General features: G+C 35.1%; 1 protein-coding gene across 1 annotated transcript in view; it reads right to left on the reverse strand.

Annotated features, from left to right (window-relative positions):
* Nucleotides 1-205: 205 nt before the first annotated feature.
* Nucleotides 206-17,438, reverse strand: part of GPR137C (G protein-coupled receptor 137C) — a 62,906-nt gene continuing 45,673 nt past the window's right edge. The window contains exons 4-7 of the mRNA XM_061430079.1: nucleotides 6,053-6,202; nucleotides 4,207-4,332; nucleotides 3,919-4,037; nucleotides 206-3,013 (exon numbers count right to left, since the gene is read on the reverse strand). Of these exons, the coding sequence (XP_061286063.1) occupies nucleotides 2,836-3,013; nucleotides 3,919-4,037; nucleotides 4,207-4,332; nucleotides 6,053-6,202 (573 nt within the window). The 3' untranslated portion in view covers nucleotides 206-2,835. The remainder of the gene's footprint in view (nucleotides 3,014-3,918; nucleotides 4,038-4,206; nucleotides 4,333-6,052; nucleotides 6,203-17,438) is intronic.

Consider the following 17,438-nt stretch of genomic DNA (forward strand, 5'->3'; position numbering starts at 1 on the left):
GTAATGTTCCAGGCCAGCTGTATTCAATGCATTTTCACTTAGGACAAGCCAAGGAATATCTGTAATGACAAGCTCACTTAAAGTAAACTGTCATTTGTAACTCTACGTATTTTTCTCTTTCCTATGGTAGGCTTCTTATCCTTACATGACAGAAACTCAACGGGTGTAGTCTGTTAAAAGAGATTAAGAAAACCCAACCTCCAAATAAAAGCACAAACACTTTTATTTTTAACAGTAGTGTTTTGTTACAATTTAGTGAAACAAATAAATACATTCATTGGCCACAGCTATACTTTTATAACCAGTTTGACACTGATTTTATAGCTGAGAAACACTTAAACAATAAAAAAGGCAGCTATGCTTAAAAAAAGCCACTTTAGCTATAAATTACATCTTTCATAAAACTACTACCAGCTATAATGAGTGGCAAGAGTTTCAAAATTAATGACCGTCCAAATGAAACAATAAAAACAAGTACTGCTAATCACTGTAGAATTACACACTTAAGCAATGAAATTCTCTTTTCTAGTTAGTGAACCAAAAAGAAGGTTTGAAATTGTCATCATGTGCTTCAGTGCAGGATGAACAGGGGATCGACAGCCCTTTGATTTGATAAACAACTCCTTCTTTCAAGACCAGACTTAAAGTGCTCCTAGTGCTTTGAAATTTTTAAGCAAAAACTGGGCCAGAAGCTTATCTTTCTTTGTCTTTGGTGATTTATTGTGGGAGATGTCTTTAAGGAGACAAATGCAAGAATTCAGGTTCCCTGGTCAGGGATAAGAAATTTACAAATCTCAGATTTGGAAGAATCAACTAATGCAACTGAAAAAACCACGTTATTTTATCTGAAATATTTTTAAAAGAGTAATCCTCACTTATCTGGTCAAATAGGAGCATTATGTAGGGAAGTCTGGGGAAGCTTTCCTAGAAAAAATGTATCACTTTGAACCCCAAGGATTAACAAAGGCAACACATCTTCTTAGATAGCTCTAGATAATTAAATACCTAACATTATTAAGACAATAAATAGTCGGCATTCTGAAAAGAAACCCAGTAACTGAAGTTGCAGTAAAAATACACTCAGGTAAGTGCACGGTATGTTGTCCTGTTACGATCTATAAATTCTATACTATAAATTTTATAAATCCAAAGTGACATGTATAAGTTTATGATTTGGACTAAATTCAGAATTTTTTTTGTACTATAAAAAGATTAAATTTGTCTGTGTACCAGCTTCCCAAGAGATCAAAAGCATTAAAAATTTCATTTTTTTCTTGGGGTTTCACTTACTGTTATACTTCTGTGAAGTTACTGAATCAATCAAAAAGGTGAAAGATGTTTTATGTAAGAGCAGAAAAAGAACTTTCTAATCAAAGTAAAGACAGAAAAAGACAGTTGTATTAGTTCCAGTTCTGAAGAAACAGATTAGCAAATAACCGTATATAGTCATCTTTAAGCATGTTGTGACAACTTCCCAATGTTGCCTGTTACCTTGGGCTCTTGAGGTATTTAGCATCTACTTTTTTCCATATAGACACTAGTAGAAAGTGCATTTTAAAATTCTCTATCACTTTAGCCTACCATATATATATATTATATATATATATATATTTTAGATCTAAGATAGGACGTTCAAGACAGTTTTAATGTAATTCTAAAAGTACTCCAATATTGTTAACCACTGGTTTTTATACTTACCTAGTTAGTACCTTCACATAAGTTGTTCATTTAGTCTAGTGCTGGGATTAATTTGAATTAATTTGGCTTTGCCCATATGCAAGATATAAAAATGAAAACTAAAGGAAAAATTATATGTATTACAAAGTATTGCACTTGAGCTCACTGCAATAACATATCATGATTTAATTTACCTGAGGTTAATCCTGATTCATAGGAATAATGGGTAAGATTTGCTATATTTTATTTCAGCTAATTGAATGCCTTTGAAAATGTATTCATGTTTTAACTTAGAATTGTATATTTTCTGAATAATTCTTAAATGCATCTGTAAACTTTAGTCCTAAGAAGTTTCTATCAATATCTCCCTACACAAAAATTGCTGTTGTTTTCTTGAAGAATCATGCTTAAACTACTGTATTGTCTTAACCATACAGAATAATCACTTGACCAATTCTACTCAAAGTAGCCACATAATTTTGATTAGTATACTTTGCTCTTGAAGAAATGACTGTGACTTTCCAAAGAACACTGCTGGTCCTCACTGTAAAGGATTACTAGTATCATTTCTTTAAAATGATTGAATAATTTCAGTTAGTACTGTACAATCATGCTTAAAAGAACTATCTTCAATGATTACCTATTTTCAATAGATCTTTCAAAAGAATGATACGTTTTTATGCCTTCATTCTGTGCACTGTTCACACTATAAACTTTATTGGGTAAGAATTCCACATGGAGTACACTGCTGAATATACAGGCTTTGATTTTTGTAAGGAATCTCCCTCCTGATTTGATGTACAACATAACATCCCAGTGTGAACACTGGGTATGACTTTGGGGACTGCAGTGTACTCTTTCAGAACAAAGATAAAAGTGCAAATATGCGTTCGATATTCCAAAATCAGGATGTACGGAGGCCATCGAGTCCCTTAAGATCTAATCCTTCTTTTCTCTGGCTCCAAATTTTCCATTGTACTTCATTTTACCAGGACGAGGTCAAAAGTAACAGCTGTGTCCTCCACTGGACTCAGCCACATTTCCAGGCTTTGTTTTCAGTTGTAACGGATAATGGAATGTTTATGCAGATGGAATTTAAACACACTGAATATACACATTCATGAAAAATGATTGAAGAATCACAACTTGATGATGCCATCAGTTTTGTGGTGTTACGTATAAGCTATGGTGACTGTTCATATCTAAGTTACTACAAGTAAAGAGCAAAGGAGCAGTGTCCGTCAGAGGTCCATTCAGGTGGGGAGAGACTGTGTAACTGCTGCTGCCACAGCCAGTCATGGTGCCGTACCAGCCCAAACCTTGTGAATTTGGTAAGCTGCAAAAAAGGGGCAAAAAAGGACTGTGATCAGGATATAATAACTCATGCTGGCACTTCTAGTTTTGAATGAATTATGTTCTTCACCAAATAATGGCTTTCTACAAAATTCAATAACTTATATCTAATATCCTTGATTCTATATCACATATTAGAAAAGAATGAATAAATACCATTCAAAATTAGTAGAACTTGATTATCAGATAATAATAATAGTAACATAGTGCTTATTATGTGCTGGGCTTTATTCTAGGACATACATATGTATGTTTACACACACATGCACTCAGCCTTCACAACAATCCTATCAGATAGGTTCTATTATTATCCCTATTTTACAGATGAAAAACAGACAAAAAATTGAGGTTAAGTAACTTGTCCAGATGAAGTGAGGGTTATAGAAAATGCTGCATTAAATTCAAAGCATTATTTAGTGTGCATTAAGGCTTCCTCGGCACTGATACCAAAGCTAATGGGATGGACTTGTAATGATTTTGGAACAAGGAGGGCACTGAAGATTTCTTATAGCAGCTAAGCTTCCCAAGAGTTTTATTTAGAGTTTCTCTGTGCAATTTGAACAGCATAGTAGATATGGAAACATATATAATAGTATTTCTTCTCTGCTCACCAACCCCCATCAGCTTTGAACTAACAAGGGATCCTGAAATGAAAGGGTGCCATTTTACCCCCAAAGGCATTTCTCAAATAAAGGTAATATGTGGACTTAGAAGCAGATGATAATTCTTTATAGTACAGGTCTCATCATGGGTTTAACATCTACTGTTCTACGCGCCAATGTTAAACGATCTTATTTATTGACATATATCAGCAAATCACCCTTTTCATATTTGGGTTAAAGCTTTTTTAAAAAAAAATCTATGTTGGTACCAATTCAGTGCAACTACCTTCCTTCTCTTGAACTTCCCAGTCTTGGCAAGTCATCATCACTATCATATCGCCTCGGATTGTCGAAGAAGTATGCTCTGGAACTATAACTGTGACTGTTTATCATGCCAGCAGGTGCCTGTGAACAATGTAGTAGATAGAATATGAAGATTTACTTTTCAACTAAGAAAGGAGGCTGAGATCTATAATCCTTTTTAGTCTTTGCCAAAAATAGAAAATCAATATAAATGTTCTATTATTTTTAAAAATAAGGAGAACAGGCATTAGGTAATGTTATGATATCATACCAAATTCTGGTTTAATCTCTGTGCCCGGAAAAACAGTACCACTGACCATGCTGGCACATGTTCCCACAGAAAGAGGACCATTCCAAATACAATATACTCTTCTCCACTTATGTCTTTTACATGAGCCTGTGAATAGAATATGGTCGAGCAGTTTTAAAATCAGTCTTACATGTAAGGAATCACCCTCCACAAACAACTTGCTCCAGGTAGGGTAACTTAAAAGATCAACTTACAAGCACATAGAACTCTAAATTAATTTTCCATATTTTATGGCTTCTCATGTAATGATATTTATCCTTTAAAGATCATAAAATGCTTTGATGTTAAGTAGAATAAAGAGGTATTAACTTTTTCAACACATCAATTTATGAAAATATTTTTAACACATGGGTAGTGGTGTGGGTGGTTTAGGTCCTGTAGTCTGAGGAGGGTTATAAATGAGACTACAGGTTCCAGCTGCTCCAAAGGCAAAATAATCACACTTACCCTGAGTTACACCTGTAGAGAAATGTAACATGCAAGTCACTCAGCTCTGTTGCTATTTAAAAACATGCTTTTGGGCTTAAATTCCATGTTGAATTTGTTTCTATTCTAATAAATGTGGGGAAAGAGAAATGGGGAAAGGAGTGAAGGGAATCTGCCACACGGAACCAAATGTGAAAATTCCTTCTTTGAAAGATAATTAAAATCCTGATAAAACAGCATTCCAGGATGCTTAAATTCAGTACGAAGCTAAATTAATATAGATAAAGACATGACATGCACCTAGGTCAGGCTACTTCTAGCAGAAGGATGGAAAATGCTGGGAGGTCAGATATGCACAGCAAGCGTGCCAGGAGTCACTACAGAAAACACCTAGACACCCAAGGAACTATGAATGCGCTCCCATTTTCAAGACTGATAATGCCAAATTTTCATAAAAGTATACATCTAAAACTAAACCAAATATTTAGGTTATATATAGTTCTTGGGTAAGAGAGAATTAATTTCATCCTAGCAAATTAAAGACATAACCATATTTACTAGCTAATGACAGAATATCAACTTATAAAGAGATACTTAAACACTATCCTTTACAAATTAGTAAAGCAGAGACACTACTTTGCCAACAAAGGTCCATCTAGTCAAGGCTATGGTCTTTCCAGTGGTCATGTATGGATGTGAGAGTTGGACTGTGAAGAAGGCTAAGCACCGAAGAATTGATGCTTTTGAACTGTGGTGCTGGAGAAGACTCTTGAGAGTCCCTTGGCCTGCAAGGAGATCCAACCAGTCCATTCTGAAGGAGATCAGCCCCGGGATTTCTTTGGAGGGAATGATGCTGAAGCTGAAACTCCAGTACTTTGGCCACCTCATGCGAAGAGTTGACTCATTGGAAAAGACTCTGATGCTGGGAGGGATTGGGGGCAGGAGGAGAAGGGGACAACAGAGGATGAGATGGCTGGATGGCATCACCGACTCGATGGACATGAGTCTGAGTGAACTCCGGGAGTTTGTGATGGACAGGGAGGCCTGGCGTGCTGCGATTCATGGGGTCACAAAGAGTCGGACACGACTGAGCGACTGAACTGAACTGAAAATAGATTTATGACCAATAGATTTAATACACTGTTAATATTATTCACAAAAAGAAAATAAAATACTATTTTGGGAGAAGTTCTCTCTGAAGAATGATTTCAACTGCTACATATGAATGAGAATTTTTAAACATAGAACTTTGAAGTATGATTACTGATAGTGGCTAGAGATTCCATAAAAGTGTTTGTAAGTCAAACACTCAAAACATTCTCCTAGTCAGGCTAACTTCATTATCATACACTTAGATTTGCAATACATGTTAGGTTCTTACCTTATCTGAAAGATTATCCCAGCCATAATTAAATGGACTTTCTAATGTATCCTGAGATATGGTGATCACCACCAAATTATAACATGCTCTTGAAGAGTACAGAAGAATGACCACAGAGCCTACGACAACAGTCTGGCATAGAGACATACCCTAAAAGAAATAAAAGTCATCATCACAACAGTCTGCACATTTATCATGATATACATTGTCCATGTACAATATAGTCACTTCTTGCAATGCACCCCTAGAAAACACTGAGTGAGTGCCAGTTGAAATCAACTCTTGATTATCATGCTTTACAATTCCTATTTTTAGAACCACTTGTGTTTCAACTACCCTGTTAATACATATAAGTTCTTTGTCAACTTTCCCAGCAGCAGCTGGAGGAAGATTTTGTTCGGCCAAGGTTACCTTACTCCTTTAAGTAATATATGAATAAACAAGTTGGCAAATGATTGATGTTAATCAGAGAGGTAGTTTAGGCACAATGAGAAAAGAATGGGAGATAGAAACGTTAGTCCATTGATACACTTAATTTCCAATAAGAAGCAAAATTAGAATAGAAACACAATTCCTGTACTATTTGCTTTGTTCTATTAGAGTTGATGTTAATCCTCTGTTGATATTGTTATGTTGATGACAAAATGATGCAGGCACCCAAATGCACTTTCAAATCCAAAATATTTTAATACTAAAGCTTTCACCATTTCCTGAAATATAGAAAGAAAGCCTTACATAACAGTGGTTATAACAGTGGTTGTCAGCTGGAGTGTGTATATTGGAGAAGGGTGTGGTATCCACTTTTGCAGAGATTCTTAACCTGAAATATTTGAATACAGTTGGTTTCCTTTGTAATCCTATTTATCTTAAAGACATTATTCTGAAAAGTGACACAATTGCCAAACATATATTGTGAAAAACACCTAATATGGTGTTTTGGAAGTTTGTGTTTTAGTGTCACAATGATTAAGCGGAAATGATGGCATTCACCACACAAGGGCCAGGGCTGCTGGATGATTGACAATTTACAGGAGAGTTCTCCACGTAAGAGAATTATCTGACCTTCATAATGTCCCCATGTCCTCTTGGACATTTATGAAGATGAAAAACTTATCCATAATGATCTGAGCCAGAACCTAAATCTGTTTTAAATATAAACAGAGTTTGTGCTTACACAGTTTTAAACAGATGCCAACATATCCAGAAACACACATAACATGTAAATCGAGGGAAATTTGTCCTTTGTTTTTTGTTCAGACCTTTATCAAGAACAGTCAAATATTTCAGAAAGGTATGAAAGTGACAGCAATACTGCTTGTGGTGTACAGTGCAAAAGCAACACACCTGGAACAGTCTGCATTTATAGTCTCATCCACAGTTTCTATGTGTAGATACAAGCATCCGACCACTGTAGCATACCCTCAAATCTACACATTCAAATATTTATTAATTACTTTCCTTTTATTTTCTCATTATATTACAATTAGGGCAATTGCACTGAATTTTTGAAGTTATGTGTGTATGTATGTTAAACAATCTATTAATTTCAGCATAGAAATAGGTGATTAAAATTTATGAGAAGGTTTCAATGGGTTTGATAGGATTGAAAAATATTATTATAACTGACATCCTCGTAAGAACAACACATTTTTAGAGGTGAATGAGAAGAAAGCAAACTTAAAGATGAAATATATCTTGAAAGATTTTGGGATAGCAACAGCATATCTTCTCTGATCTAACTCACTATTACAGCAAAAAGTATGTGTGAAAATAAAATCCTAGCAAGATTAAAGTTTTTAATCAAGACTAAGCTTTTCTACAACGTGCATTTTTACTGTGCATATTTATTATGAATCAAAAAAATGTTGCTAATAAAAAGCTAATCTAAAAGCAATCCAATTTCCATTTTAAAAGTACTATATTATTACAGAAAAGTAACAAGTTAGAATGCTATAAGCATTATCATCCTTTAATATAACCATAAGTAAATTTATAGTCACTGCTTTAAGAAATACTATGACTGCTAAAAGTAATAACATCTTATAATACGGAGTTTCTCTACTTACACTTGTAAATATTATAAAAAACTGCAAAGAAGTGTGAGCAAAGAATAGTATCAGAGCAATTAACAAAGCAAAATTGCAGCCAAATTACATACTTATAATAGAGAAAGAAGTCCACCAATTTAGAAAACAAATTAAGATTCTTCCCACAAAATACAGGGTCATAAAACAAAAGATATCAGCCACATGGAAAGTTACAGAAAATTTTTCTAAATCGAATAGTCATGACAAACAATTCCACTCAGGAGCAATCCTCAAAGAATGATTCTCCCTTCCTCTACCTCAGACATTTACATACCACTGTTTTAGGAATTCCACACTTGACAAGTAAAGAAGAGTTAGATCTCACTCCGGTATGCTTACCATTAACTAGAGTTCAGTATTTGTTTATAGGTACTTTTAGGACACAGATATGTCGATACCTCAACTTACCATTCATTGGTTTTGACAACTGGTGTATACAAATAAAAAACATTACCATCACTCTCAAATGTTCTCTGACATCCGTTCCCCACCAGCCAACCCCTCAGACACAAATATTCCCCTGCTTCTGTTTTCACTACAACTTAGTTTGGCGTACTCTAGAACTTCACGTAAATGGAATTATAGAATATGAACTCTTGCGTAGGTATCACGCACTCAGCGTAACGTTTTGAGGCTCATCCATGCTGTTGGATGTACCAGGAGTTAGGTCTTCGCGCTGCTGAGGTGGACAATTACGGTGACCAACTCCTGGTTTGCTCAAAAGTTTCCTAGTTAAAAAAACGTTCCTAGTTTTAGCACTGAAAGTCACGTATTCCAGAAATCCTTTGAGTCCCTGGCAAACCAGGACAGTTAACCCCACTAATTCCACTGTATAATTAATTACATGAATTTGTTTATACGAGAATTTGTTTATTCACTTTTTCTGTTGATGGATGTTTCTGTGAATGTTCTTACTCAAATCTTTTTGTGGACATATTCTTTCGCTTTTCTTGGGTAAATACCTCAGGATGGAATTGCTGGGTCATGTGATAGGTTTAAGTTCAGCTGTATAAGAAACTGCCAGATCTTTCTCCAAAATGGATGTACAATTTTATATTTCCAACAAAACATGAGAGTTCCAGTTGTTCCAATTCCTAGATAACATTTGGAGTTGTCAATCTCTTTAATTTTAACCATGCTGTGGATATTTTGGTTTTAATTTGCATTTCCTCAGATGACTAACGATACTGTGTTTATTGGCCATTTATACATCTTTTGTGAAAAGTCTGTTTATATCTTTGACCATTTTTAAATTGGGCTGTCTTTTTAAAAATTATTGAGTTGTAGACAGTCCCTGCATATACTGGAAATGATTCCTTGTCAGATGTATGCATTGCAAATATTTTCTTAAAGTCTGTGGTTTGCCTTAGCATATTCTTAGTCTTGCCTTTTGATGGGAAAATTTAATTTTGATTAAGTCTAATTTATTATTATTCTTTTGTGATTACTTTCAATGACCTGCTTAAGAGATCTTCTAAAGGAAATTAGTCCTGAATATTCATTGGAAGGACTGATGCTGAAGTTGAAACTCCAATACTTTGGCCACCTGATGCGAAAACTGACTTATTGGAAAAGACCTTGATGCTGGGAAAGAGTGAAGGCAGGAGGAGAAGGGGATGATAGGGGATGAGATGGTTGGATGGTATCACTGACTCAATGGACATGAGTTTGAGCAAGCTCCAGGAGTTGGGGATGGACAGGATAGCCCAGAGTGCTGCAGTCCACGAGGTCACAGACAGTCAGACATGACTGAGTGACTGAACTGAACTGAAGAGATCTTTGCCTGTATCCAAATTGCAAAGATAATCTCTTATGTTTAGTTTTAAAAGCTTTAGACTTTTTGAATTATATTTAAATTTGTGACCCATTTTGAATTTTTGTGTGTATATGAGATGCAGCTAGAGGTTCATTTTATTTCATGTGGATATCCAGTTGTTCCAGCACCATTAGCTTTCCCTTTGAATTGTTTTAGCACCTTTGTCAAAAATCAAGATTGTTTCCAGGCTCTCTATTATGTTTGTCTTTGTTTTAATTACTATGGTTTTACACTAAGTTTCCGGAGAAGGCAATGGCACCCCACTCCAGTACTCTTGCCTGGAAAATCCCATGGACGGAGGAGCCTGGTGGGCTGCCGTCTATAGGGTCGATAAGAGTCGGACACGACTGAGTGACTTCACTTTCACTTTTCACTTTCATGCATTGGAGAAGGAAATGGCAACCCACTCCAGTGTTCTTGCCTGGAGAATCCCAGGGACGGCAGAGCCTGGTGGGCTGCCGTCTATGGGGTCGCACAGAGTCGGACACGACTGAAGCGACTTAGCAGCAGCAGCAGCAGCGGCACACTAAGTTTCAAAGTCATGTGGTCTAACTCTTCTTTTTCAGAATTACCTTCTGCATTGTTCGCTACAATAACCGTTAGCCACATGTATTTACATAATCACATTTAAACACGTTAAATGAAAAGATCAGTTCCTTTGTAGCACTAGCCCTCTTTCAAGTGCTCAATAGTTACATATTGGCTAGTACAGATACAGAATATTTTCATCATCACAGAAAGTTCTATTGGAAAGCACTACTTTTTTAAGTATTTTAGGTCCTTTGTATATCCATATAAATTTTAGAATAAATTAGTCAATTTCTGTTTTTTAAAGCCTCAAGGTACAATTATAATTGGGATTGCATTTTATTGATCTTTTGTGTGGAAAACTGTCATCTTAAAAATACTGTATCTTCTAATCCATAAATAATGGTCTTCAGTGATTTAGATCTTTAATTTCTCTCAGCAATATGTAGTAGTTTTCAGTATAGAGGTACTGCTTATTTTTTGCAAAATTGATTCCTAAGTATTTTGGGTTTTTTATGCTATAGAATTGCTTTTTGAATTTAATTTTCAAACTGATTATACCTTGTATATGTATGAAAATCATGTAATTTTGCATTTTGACTTTGTATCCTGAGTACTTGCTATATTCATGATTCCTCGGGATGCTCTACTTAAACAACCATGTTATCTGCAATTAGAAACAGTTTTCTTTTCTTTTATTTTTGATGGGCTAGGTGGTTTTTAAAAAATATTAACTTATTTTAATTGGAGTATAATTAGTTTACAATATTGTGATGGTTTTTGCCATACATCAACATGAATTGGCCACAGGTATACATGTGTCCCCCCATCCTGAATCCCCTTCCTGCCTCCCTCCCCACCCTATCCCTCTGGGTTGTCCTATTATACAGAGTGAATTAAGTCAGAAAGAGAAAGTCAAATACTGCATATTAATGCATGCATATATATGGAATTTAGAAAGATGGTACTGAAGATCCTATATGCAGGGCAGCAAAGGAGTCACAGACGGAAAAAACAGTTTTACTTCTTAATTTCTAATTTTATACCTTCTGTTTTTCTTTTATTGGACTATTGAATAGAAATGGTGAGAACCGACTTCCTTGCTTTGTTCCCAACCTTAAGGGTAAAACATCCAATACTTTCAGTGTGACACAGATTGCAGGGTTTTTAGAGATGTCTTTTATCAGATTGAGGAATATTCCTTCTATTCCCTATTAGCTTAACGTTTCATTGCGGTTATTTTTAAATCATGAAGGGTGCTGAATTTTGTCAGATGTTTTTGCTACATCTATTCAAATGATTATTTATCTTTTCTCCTTTGTTCTCTCAATGTAGTGAATTACATTGACTGACTGATTTTCAAATGTTAAACCAATGTTGCTAGATTCTGTATCTCTAAGTACAAGAGATTATATGTGTGTGCTCAATCACTTCAGTCATGTCCAACTCTGTGTGACCCTATAGATTGCAGCCTTCCAGGCTCCTCTATCCATGGGGTTATCCTGGCATGAATATTACAGTGGGTTGCCATGCCCTCTTCCAGGGGATCTTCCTAACCCAGGGATTGAACCTACATCTCCTGAAGCTCATGAATCGGGACTGAGCATAGGGCGCTAAAAGCTCCAACTATGATTGTGGGGATTTTTATCCCTTTGTTTCTTACTACCTGGTAAGTTCCTCTTTATTCCTACTATTTGGCTTCATATACACATGTATTATTTTTATGTGTTTGATGAACACCTCTTTATATTTCATAATATTCTTTGCTTAACTTTTATATCTGGTAATACCCTTTGTCTTAACAGTTCTTTTGCTTAATATTAAAGTGCCTTCCTCAGAGAAGGCAATGGCACCCCACTCCAGTACTCTTGCCTGGAAAATCCCATGGATGGAGGAGCCTGGTAGGCTGCGGTCCATGGGGTCGCTAAGAGTCGGACATGACTGAGTGAGTTCACTTTCACTTTTCACTTTCATGCATTGGAGAAGGAAATGGCAACCCACTCCAGTGGTCTTGCCTGGAGAATCCCAGGGACGGGGGCGTCTGGTGGGCTGCCGTCTATGGGGTCACACGGAGTTGGACACGACTGAAGCGACTTAGCAGCAGCAGCAGCAAAGTGCCTTCTTACACGTATTGAATGAATAGTATATTAGCTTCCTTGTTCAACTTATATCTATTTAAAGTGCTTTCTGGAAGTCAGAGTATAGATGGGTCTTGTTTTTTTTTTTTTTAATTCATTTTGACAGTCTCTACCTTTTAACAGGAGTGTTTAGTCCATTAACATTTAATATAATTAGTGATATGTTTAAATTTAGGTCTTACATTTTACTATTTGCATATTTATTTGTTCCTCTATCCATTATTTTCTGCATCTTTTGGTTAATTGAATATCTTTTAGAACTCCATTTTAATTTATCTACTGAACTTTTAACTATACTTTTATATTCCTTGTTGTTTTCTTTTTGCCTTAAGTGGTTGCTCTAGGGTAGAAGTCCTTAAAGTGTGGTCCTGGGATCTTAAAAATCAAAATCAAGATGATTAAAAACAAGAGTACTAAGATGTTATTTGCCTAAAATATTTTCATTCTCTTTTGTAGATACAGCAGAGTTTTCTAGAGGCTTTATGATATGTGATGGTATCAACACTCTGTATGCATGTGTGTTCTTGTGTTTTCTATTAACAGATTCCTGATATAATAGACTTAGGGTATAAATACATTCATTTTCAGAGATTAAGTCAGCTTGTTCTCTGTATCTTTATTGGGTTCTTGTTAATTTTCTTTAGTTATACCTGATATAGCAGCTAAAACCTCATTATCATCAAACTATTAGGTTTATTTTCTTTTTTGGCAATGCCCATAACATGGCATGTGGGTTCCTAGTTCCCAACCAGGGATCAAACCCATACCCCTGCAGTGGAAGCACGGAGTTTTAACCACCAGACCATCAGGGAAATCCCCAAACAAGTAGTTATTCTGAAATCCTAGAAGAAAAGAAGGGAAAGGGGGATTTCCATGGTAATCCAGTGGTTAGGACTTGATGTTTTCACTGCTGTGGCCTGGGTTCAATCTCAGGTAGGGGAACTAAGATCCAGCAAGCCACAGCGTATAGCCAAAAGAAAAAAAAATGAAATCCTAAATTTTTCCTTGTATCTACATGGCAGCACAACAAGAATAGGTACAATTAATATGTTTGTTTCATAATATTTAAGCATTTAAATAAAAACTTAAAATATTAAATTTAACATTAAACTCATTTTAGAAATTAATCACATTTTACTCTAAAATGAAAAATTATAATTCTTTTCATATTTAAAAATGGATTATTCAAGAGACATGTGTACCCCAATGTTCATCGCAGCACTGTTTATAATAGCCAGGACATGGAAGCAACCTAGATGCCCATCAGCCCATGAATGGATAAGAAAGCTGTGGTACATATACACAATGGAGTATTACTCAGCCATTAAAAAGAATACATTTGAATCAGTTCTAATGAGGTGGATGAAACTGGAACCTATTATACAGAGTGAAGTAAGCCAGAAAGAAAAATACCAATACAGTATACTAACACATATATATGGAATTTAGAAAGATGGTAACAATAACCCTGTGTACGAGACAGCAAAAGAGACACTGATGTATAGATCAGTCTTATGGACTCTGTGGGAGAGGGAGAGGGTGGGGAGATTTGGGAGAATGGCATTGAAACATGTATAATATCATGTATGAAATGAGTTGCCAGTCCTGGTTCGATGCACGATACTGGATGCTTGGGGCTGGTGCACTGGGACGACCCAGAGGGACGGTATGGGGAGGGAGGAGGGAGGAGGGTTCAGGATGGAGAGCACGGGTATACCTGTGGCGGATTCATTTTGATGTTTGGCAAAACTAATACAATATTGTAAAGTTTAAAAATAAAATAAAATTTTAAAAAATGGATTATTGGCTTAGGAATGGGGACTTATCTTTTTATTGGTACAAACTTTCAGTATGGGATGATGAAGATGATCTGGAGATGGACAGTGGTGATGGTTACACAACAATGTAAATGTACTTTATGTCCGTGAACTGTACATTTAAAAATGGTTAAAATGGTAAATTTTATGTTATATATATTCATTAGAATAACAAATATTTTTCTCTACACACAGCTTCTCTGTTTACTTCTAAGATACTGAGAAAGTTGAAAGTGTTAGAATTCTCTGACTCAGTGAAGAAAGAAATCTATATAAAGTAACTAGGTGAAACTGATTTCCTGTTTTATCAAATGAAATGCAATGAAAACTACCTTTCAATAAGTTTTATAAGTGTTAATAATTTACCTTATTGTCTTTTGCGACAGAACATTTTGTCCAAGTTAAGCTGCAGCATCATTTTGAGATCAATCATTCAGAGATTAAAGCAAAACAACTGTAATTGTAAATGCAGGTGTGGTGAGCATTTAAATTCCACAAATTGTTTTTATAACTTTCCAAACTAGAAATTAAGAAACCATTCAGGCATTTTATAGGCAAAGTTGTTATACTGCATTGGGTGGCAAACCAATCACAATAGCTGAGAGACTAGTAAAGCCTTGAAAAGTTAACATTGCTGAATGCCTCCTGGATGAAACATGCATTACCATTTTCCAAGATAGAAATTCACTGATTCAAAGATTTAACTAAAAACATAGTGATTTAATGTCTTATCAATAGATGTGTTACTATTTTTGCCTTAAAAATAAATAAATCTGATAGAGCAGGACTAATTTTGTTTGTATTCATCTGGTGTCAGCACCAACTAATCATACAAGAAGATACTCTTCTGGAATGCCTGAGAAGTACTACTGAAATATTCAAAGTGTTGAAAATTCTTCTGACCATTTATCCTGGGCCAATTGCGCTGATAATCTCACTAATGGTACAGAAACAGTCGAGGTTAAAACTGTGGGCTGTAGCACAAAGCAATGCAGTGGTACCAAACAGTATTGTGTTCTTTACTACTATGTACTCCCAGTTAAAAAAGAAAGTTCATTTAAGAATATCCCTGATGAAACAGTGAAAATATTTATTAAGTATTGACCCCCCAGTACCTATCTATTTACTATTCTGTGTGATTAGATAAGATATGCACTGAAGTAATTCTTCTGTATACTGAAGCACAGTAGATGTCTTGAGGAGAAGCACTTATGTGGTGGTGGTTTGACCTGTGAGCTGAATTTGTGAGCCACTTTTTTCATGAAATCCCATTTTCTACTTGGCAGACAGCTATGACTATCAAGCTATCATTCAGACTTGGTTAATAAGCATACTTCTTTTTGCAAAAATAAATGAAATGAGCCTGTCATGTCAAAGAAAACATCTAATAATATTTATTGCCAATGATGAAATATGAACTTTCAAGTGAAAATTAGAATTTTTGAAAACCTGTAAGTACCTGTATCCACTGTAAGACTGGCAGTTTCCCAAACTTAAATACTTTCTTTGATGAGGTTGGTGGTGGTATTAACAAAAGTGATTCTGGATATTGTCTAATGAAATGTATCAACATTTTGAAGATCTGTGACCACTTTTCCTATGATCAATGCATGATGTTATAACTCATTCAAAGTGTAAGACAGACCAATGGAGAGTACAGAAAGTTCACTAATATGGCTTTAGATTCTATATGGCAACTAACCTTTAAGAAACCTCCACTTCAGAGTTTTGGTGTAGTATTAAAGAAGAATATCCACAATTATCTGAAAAGGCTATTTAAATTCTCCTCCATTTTCCAACTACATATATGTGTGAGGATGGATTTTCTTCATATACTTCAACCTAAACAACATATCACAACAGATTGAATGCAGAAGCAGACATGAAAATCCAGATGTCTTCTATTAAGTCAGACATTAAAGAGATTTGCAAAATGTATAACAATGTCAATCTTTTCACTAACTTACTTTTGTTTTGGAAAATATAATTATTTAGCATAAAAACATTTTATTCATGTTAACATAGAATAGATTTGTTATTGATATTTTAATGAATAAATGAATATTTTTAATTTATCATTTTTTCTAAAATGTATATATAGGTATATATAAGTTATATAAACAAAATCTCTTTGGGGTCCTCAGTAATTCTTAGTATTGTAATGGGATCTCAATACCAAAACGTTTGAGAATCACTGCTCTAGGGATTATAAAATATATCCTTAACTTTTCATAGTCCAAATAATTGTTAATATTATACCACCTGGTGTAAAATATAAGAACTGCAACAATATAGGCCCTATCCTTTATGCTACAGTGCTGTAGTTGTTCTATATACTATACTGAGAATTATGTATTATATCTACACACCTAAGCCTCACATTATCAATTTTGCTTTGCACAGTCATATTTATTTTAAAGAAATTAAGAAATTATATTTACCCACATATTTTTTATTTCTTGTGTTCTTCATTCCTTCCTGAAGGGCTAAAATTCAAGCCAATTTTATTCTTCTTCAGTCTGTAAAATTTTCTTAGCATTTCTTATAGTGTAGGTCTGTTGGTAGTGAATCTTCTTTGTTTTCTTTTTCTTTTATCTGAAGATGTTTTTACTTCTTCATGATTCTTAAAGAATATTTTTGCATGATATAGATTTTAGAATTGACAATATTTTTCTTTTAGCATTTCAAAGATATTGTTTCCATGTCTTCAGGCTCTATTACATCTGATGAGAAGTGATTGATCCTTTGAATCAATGTTCCCTTATGTATGTGTCATTCTTCTCTATTTGCAAAATTTTTTTTTTTTAGGTTTTAAGCACTTCAGAGCTTCCCTGATGGCTCAGTGGGTAAAGAATTCGCCTGCAATGTAGGAGACACAGGAGACGTGGGTTCGATTCCTGGGTCAGGAAGATTCCCTGGAGGAGGAAATGGTAACCCACTCCAGTATTCTTGCCCGGGAAATCCCATGGACAGAGGATCCTGGCAGGCTACATCCAAAGG

The sequence above is a fragment of the Bos javanicus genome, chromosome 10, assembly GCF_032452875.1.
Source record: "Bos javanicus breed banteng chromosome 10, ARS-OSU_banteng_1.0, whole genome shotgun sequence".
In the NCBI taxonomy this organism is placed as follows: Eukaryota; Metazoa; Chordata; class Mammalia; order Artiodactyla; family Bovidae; genus Bos; species Bos javanicus.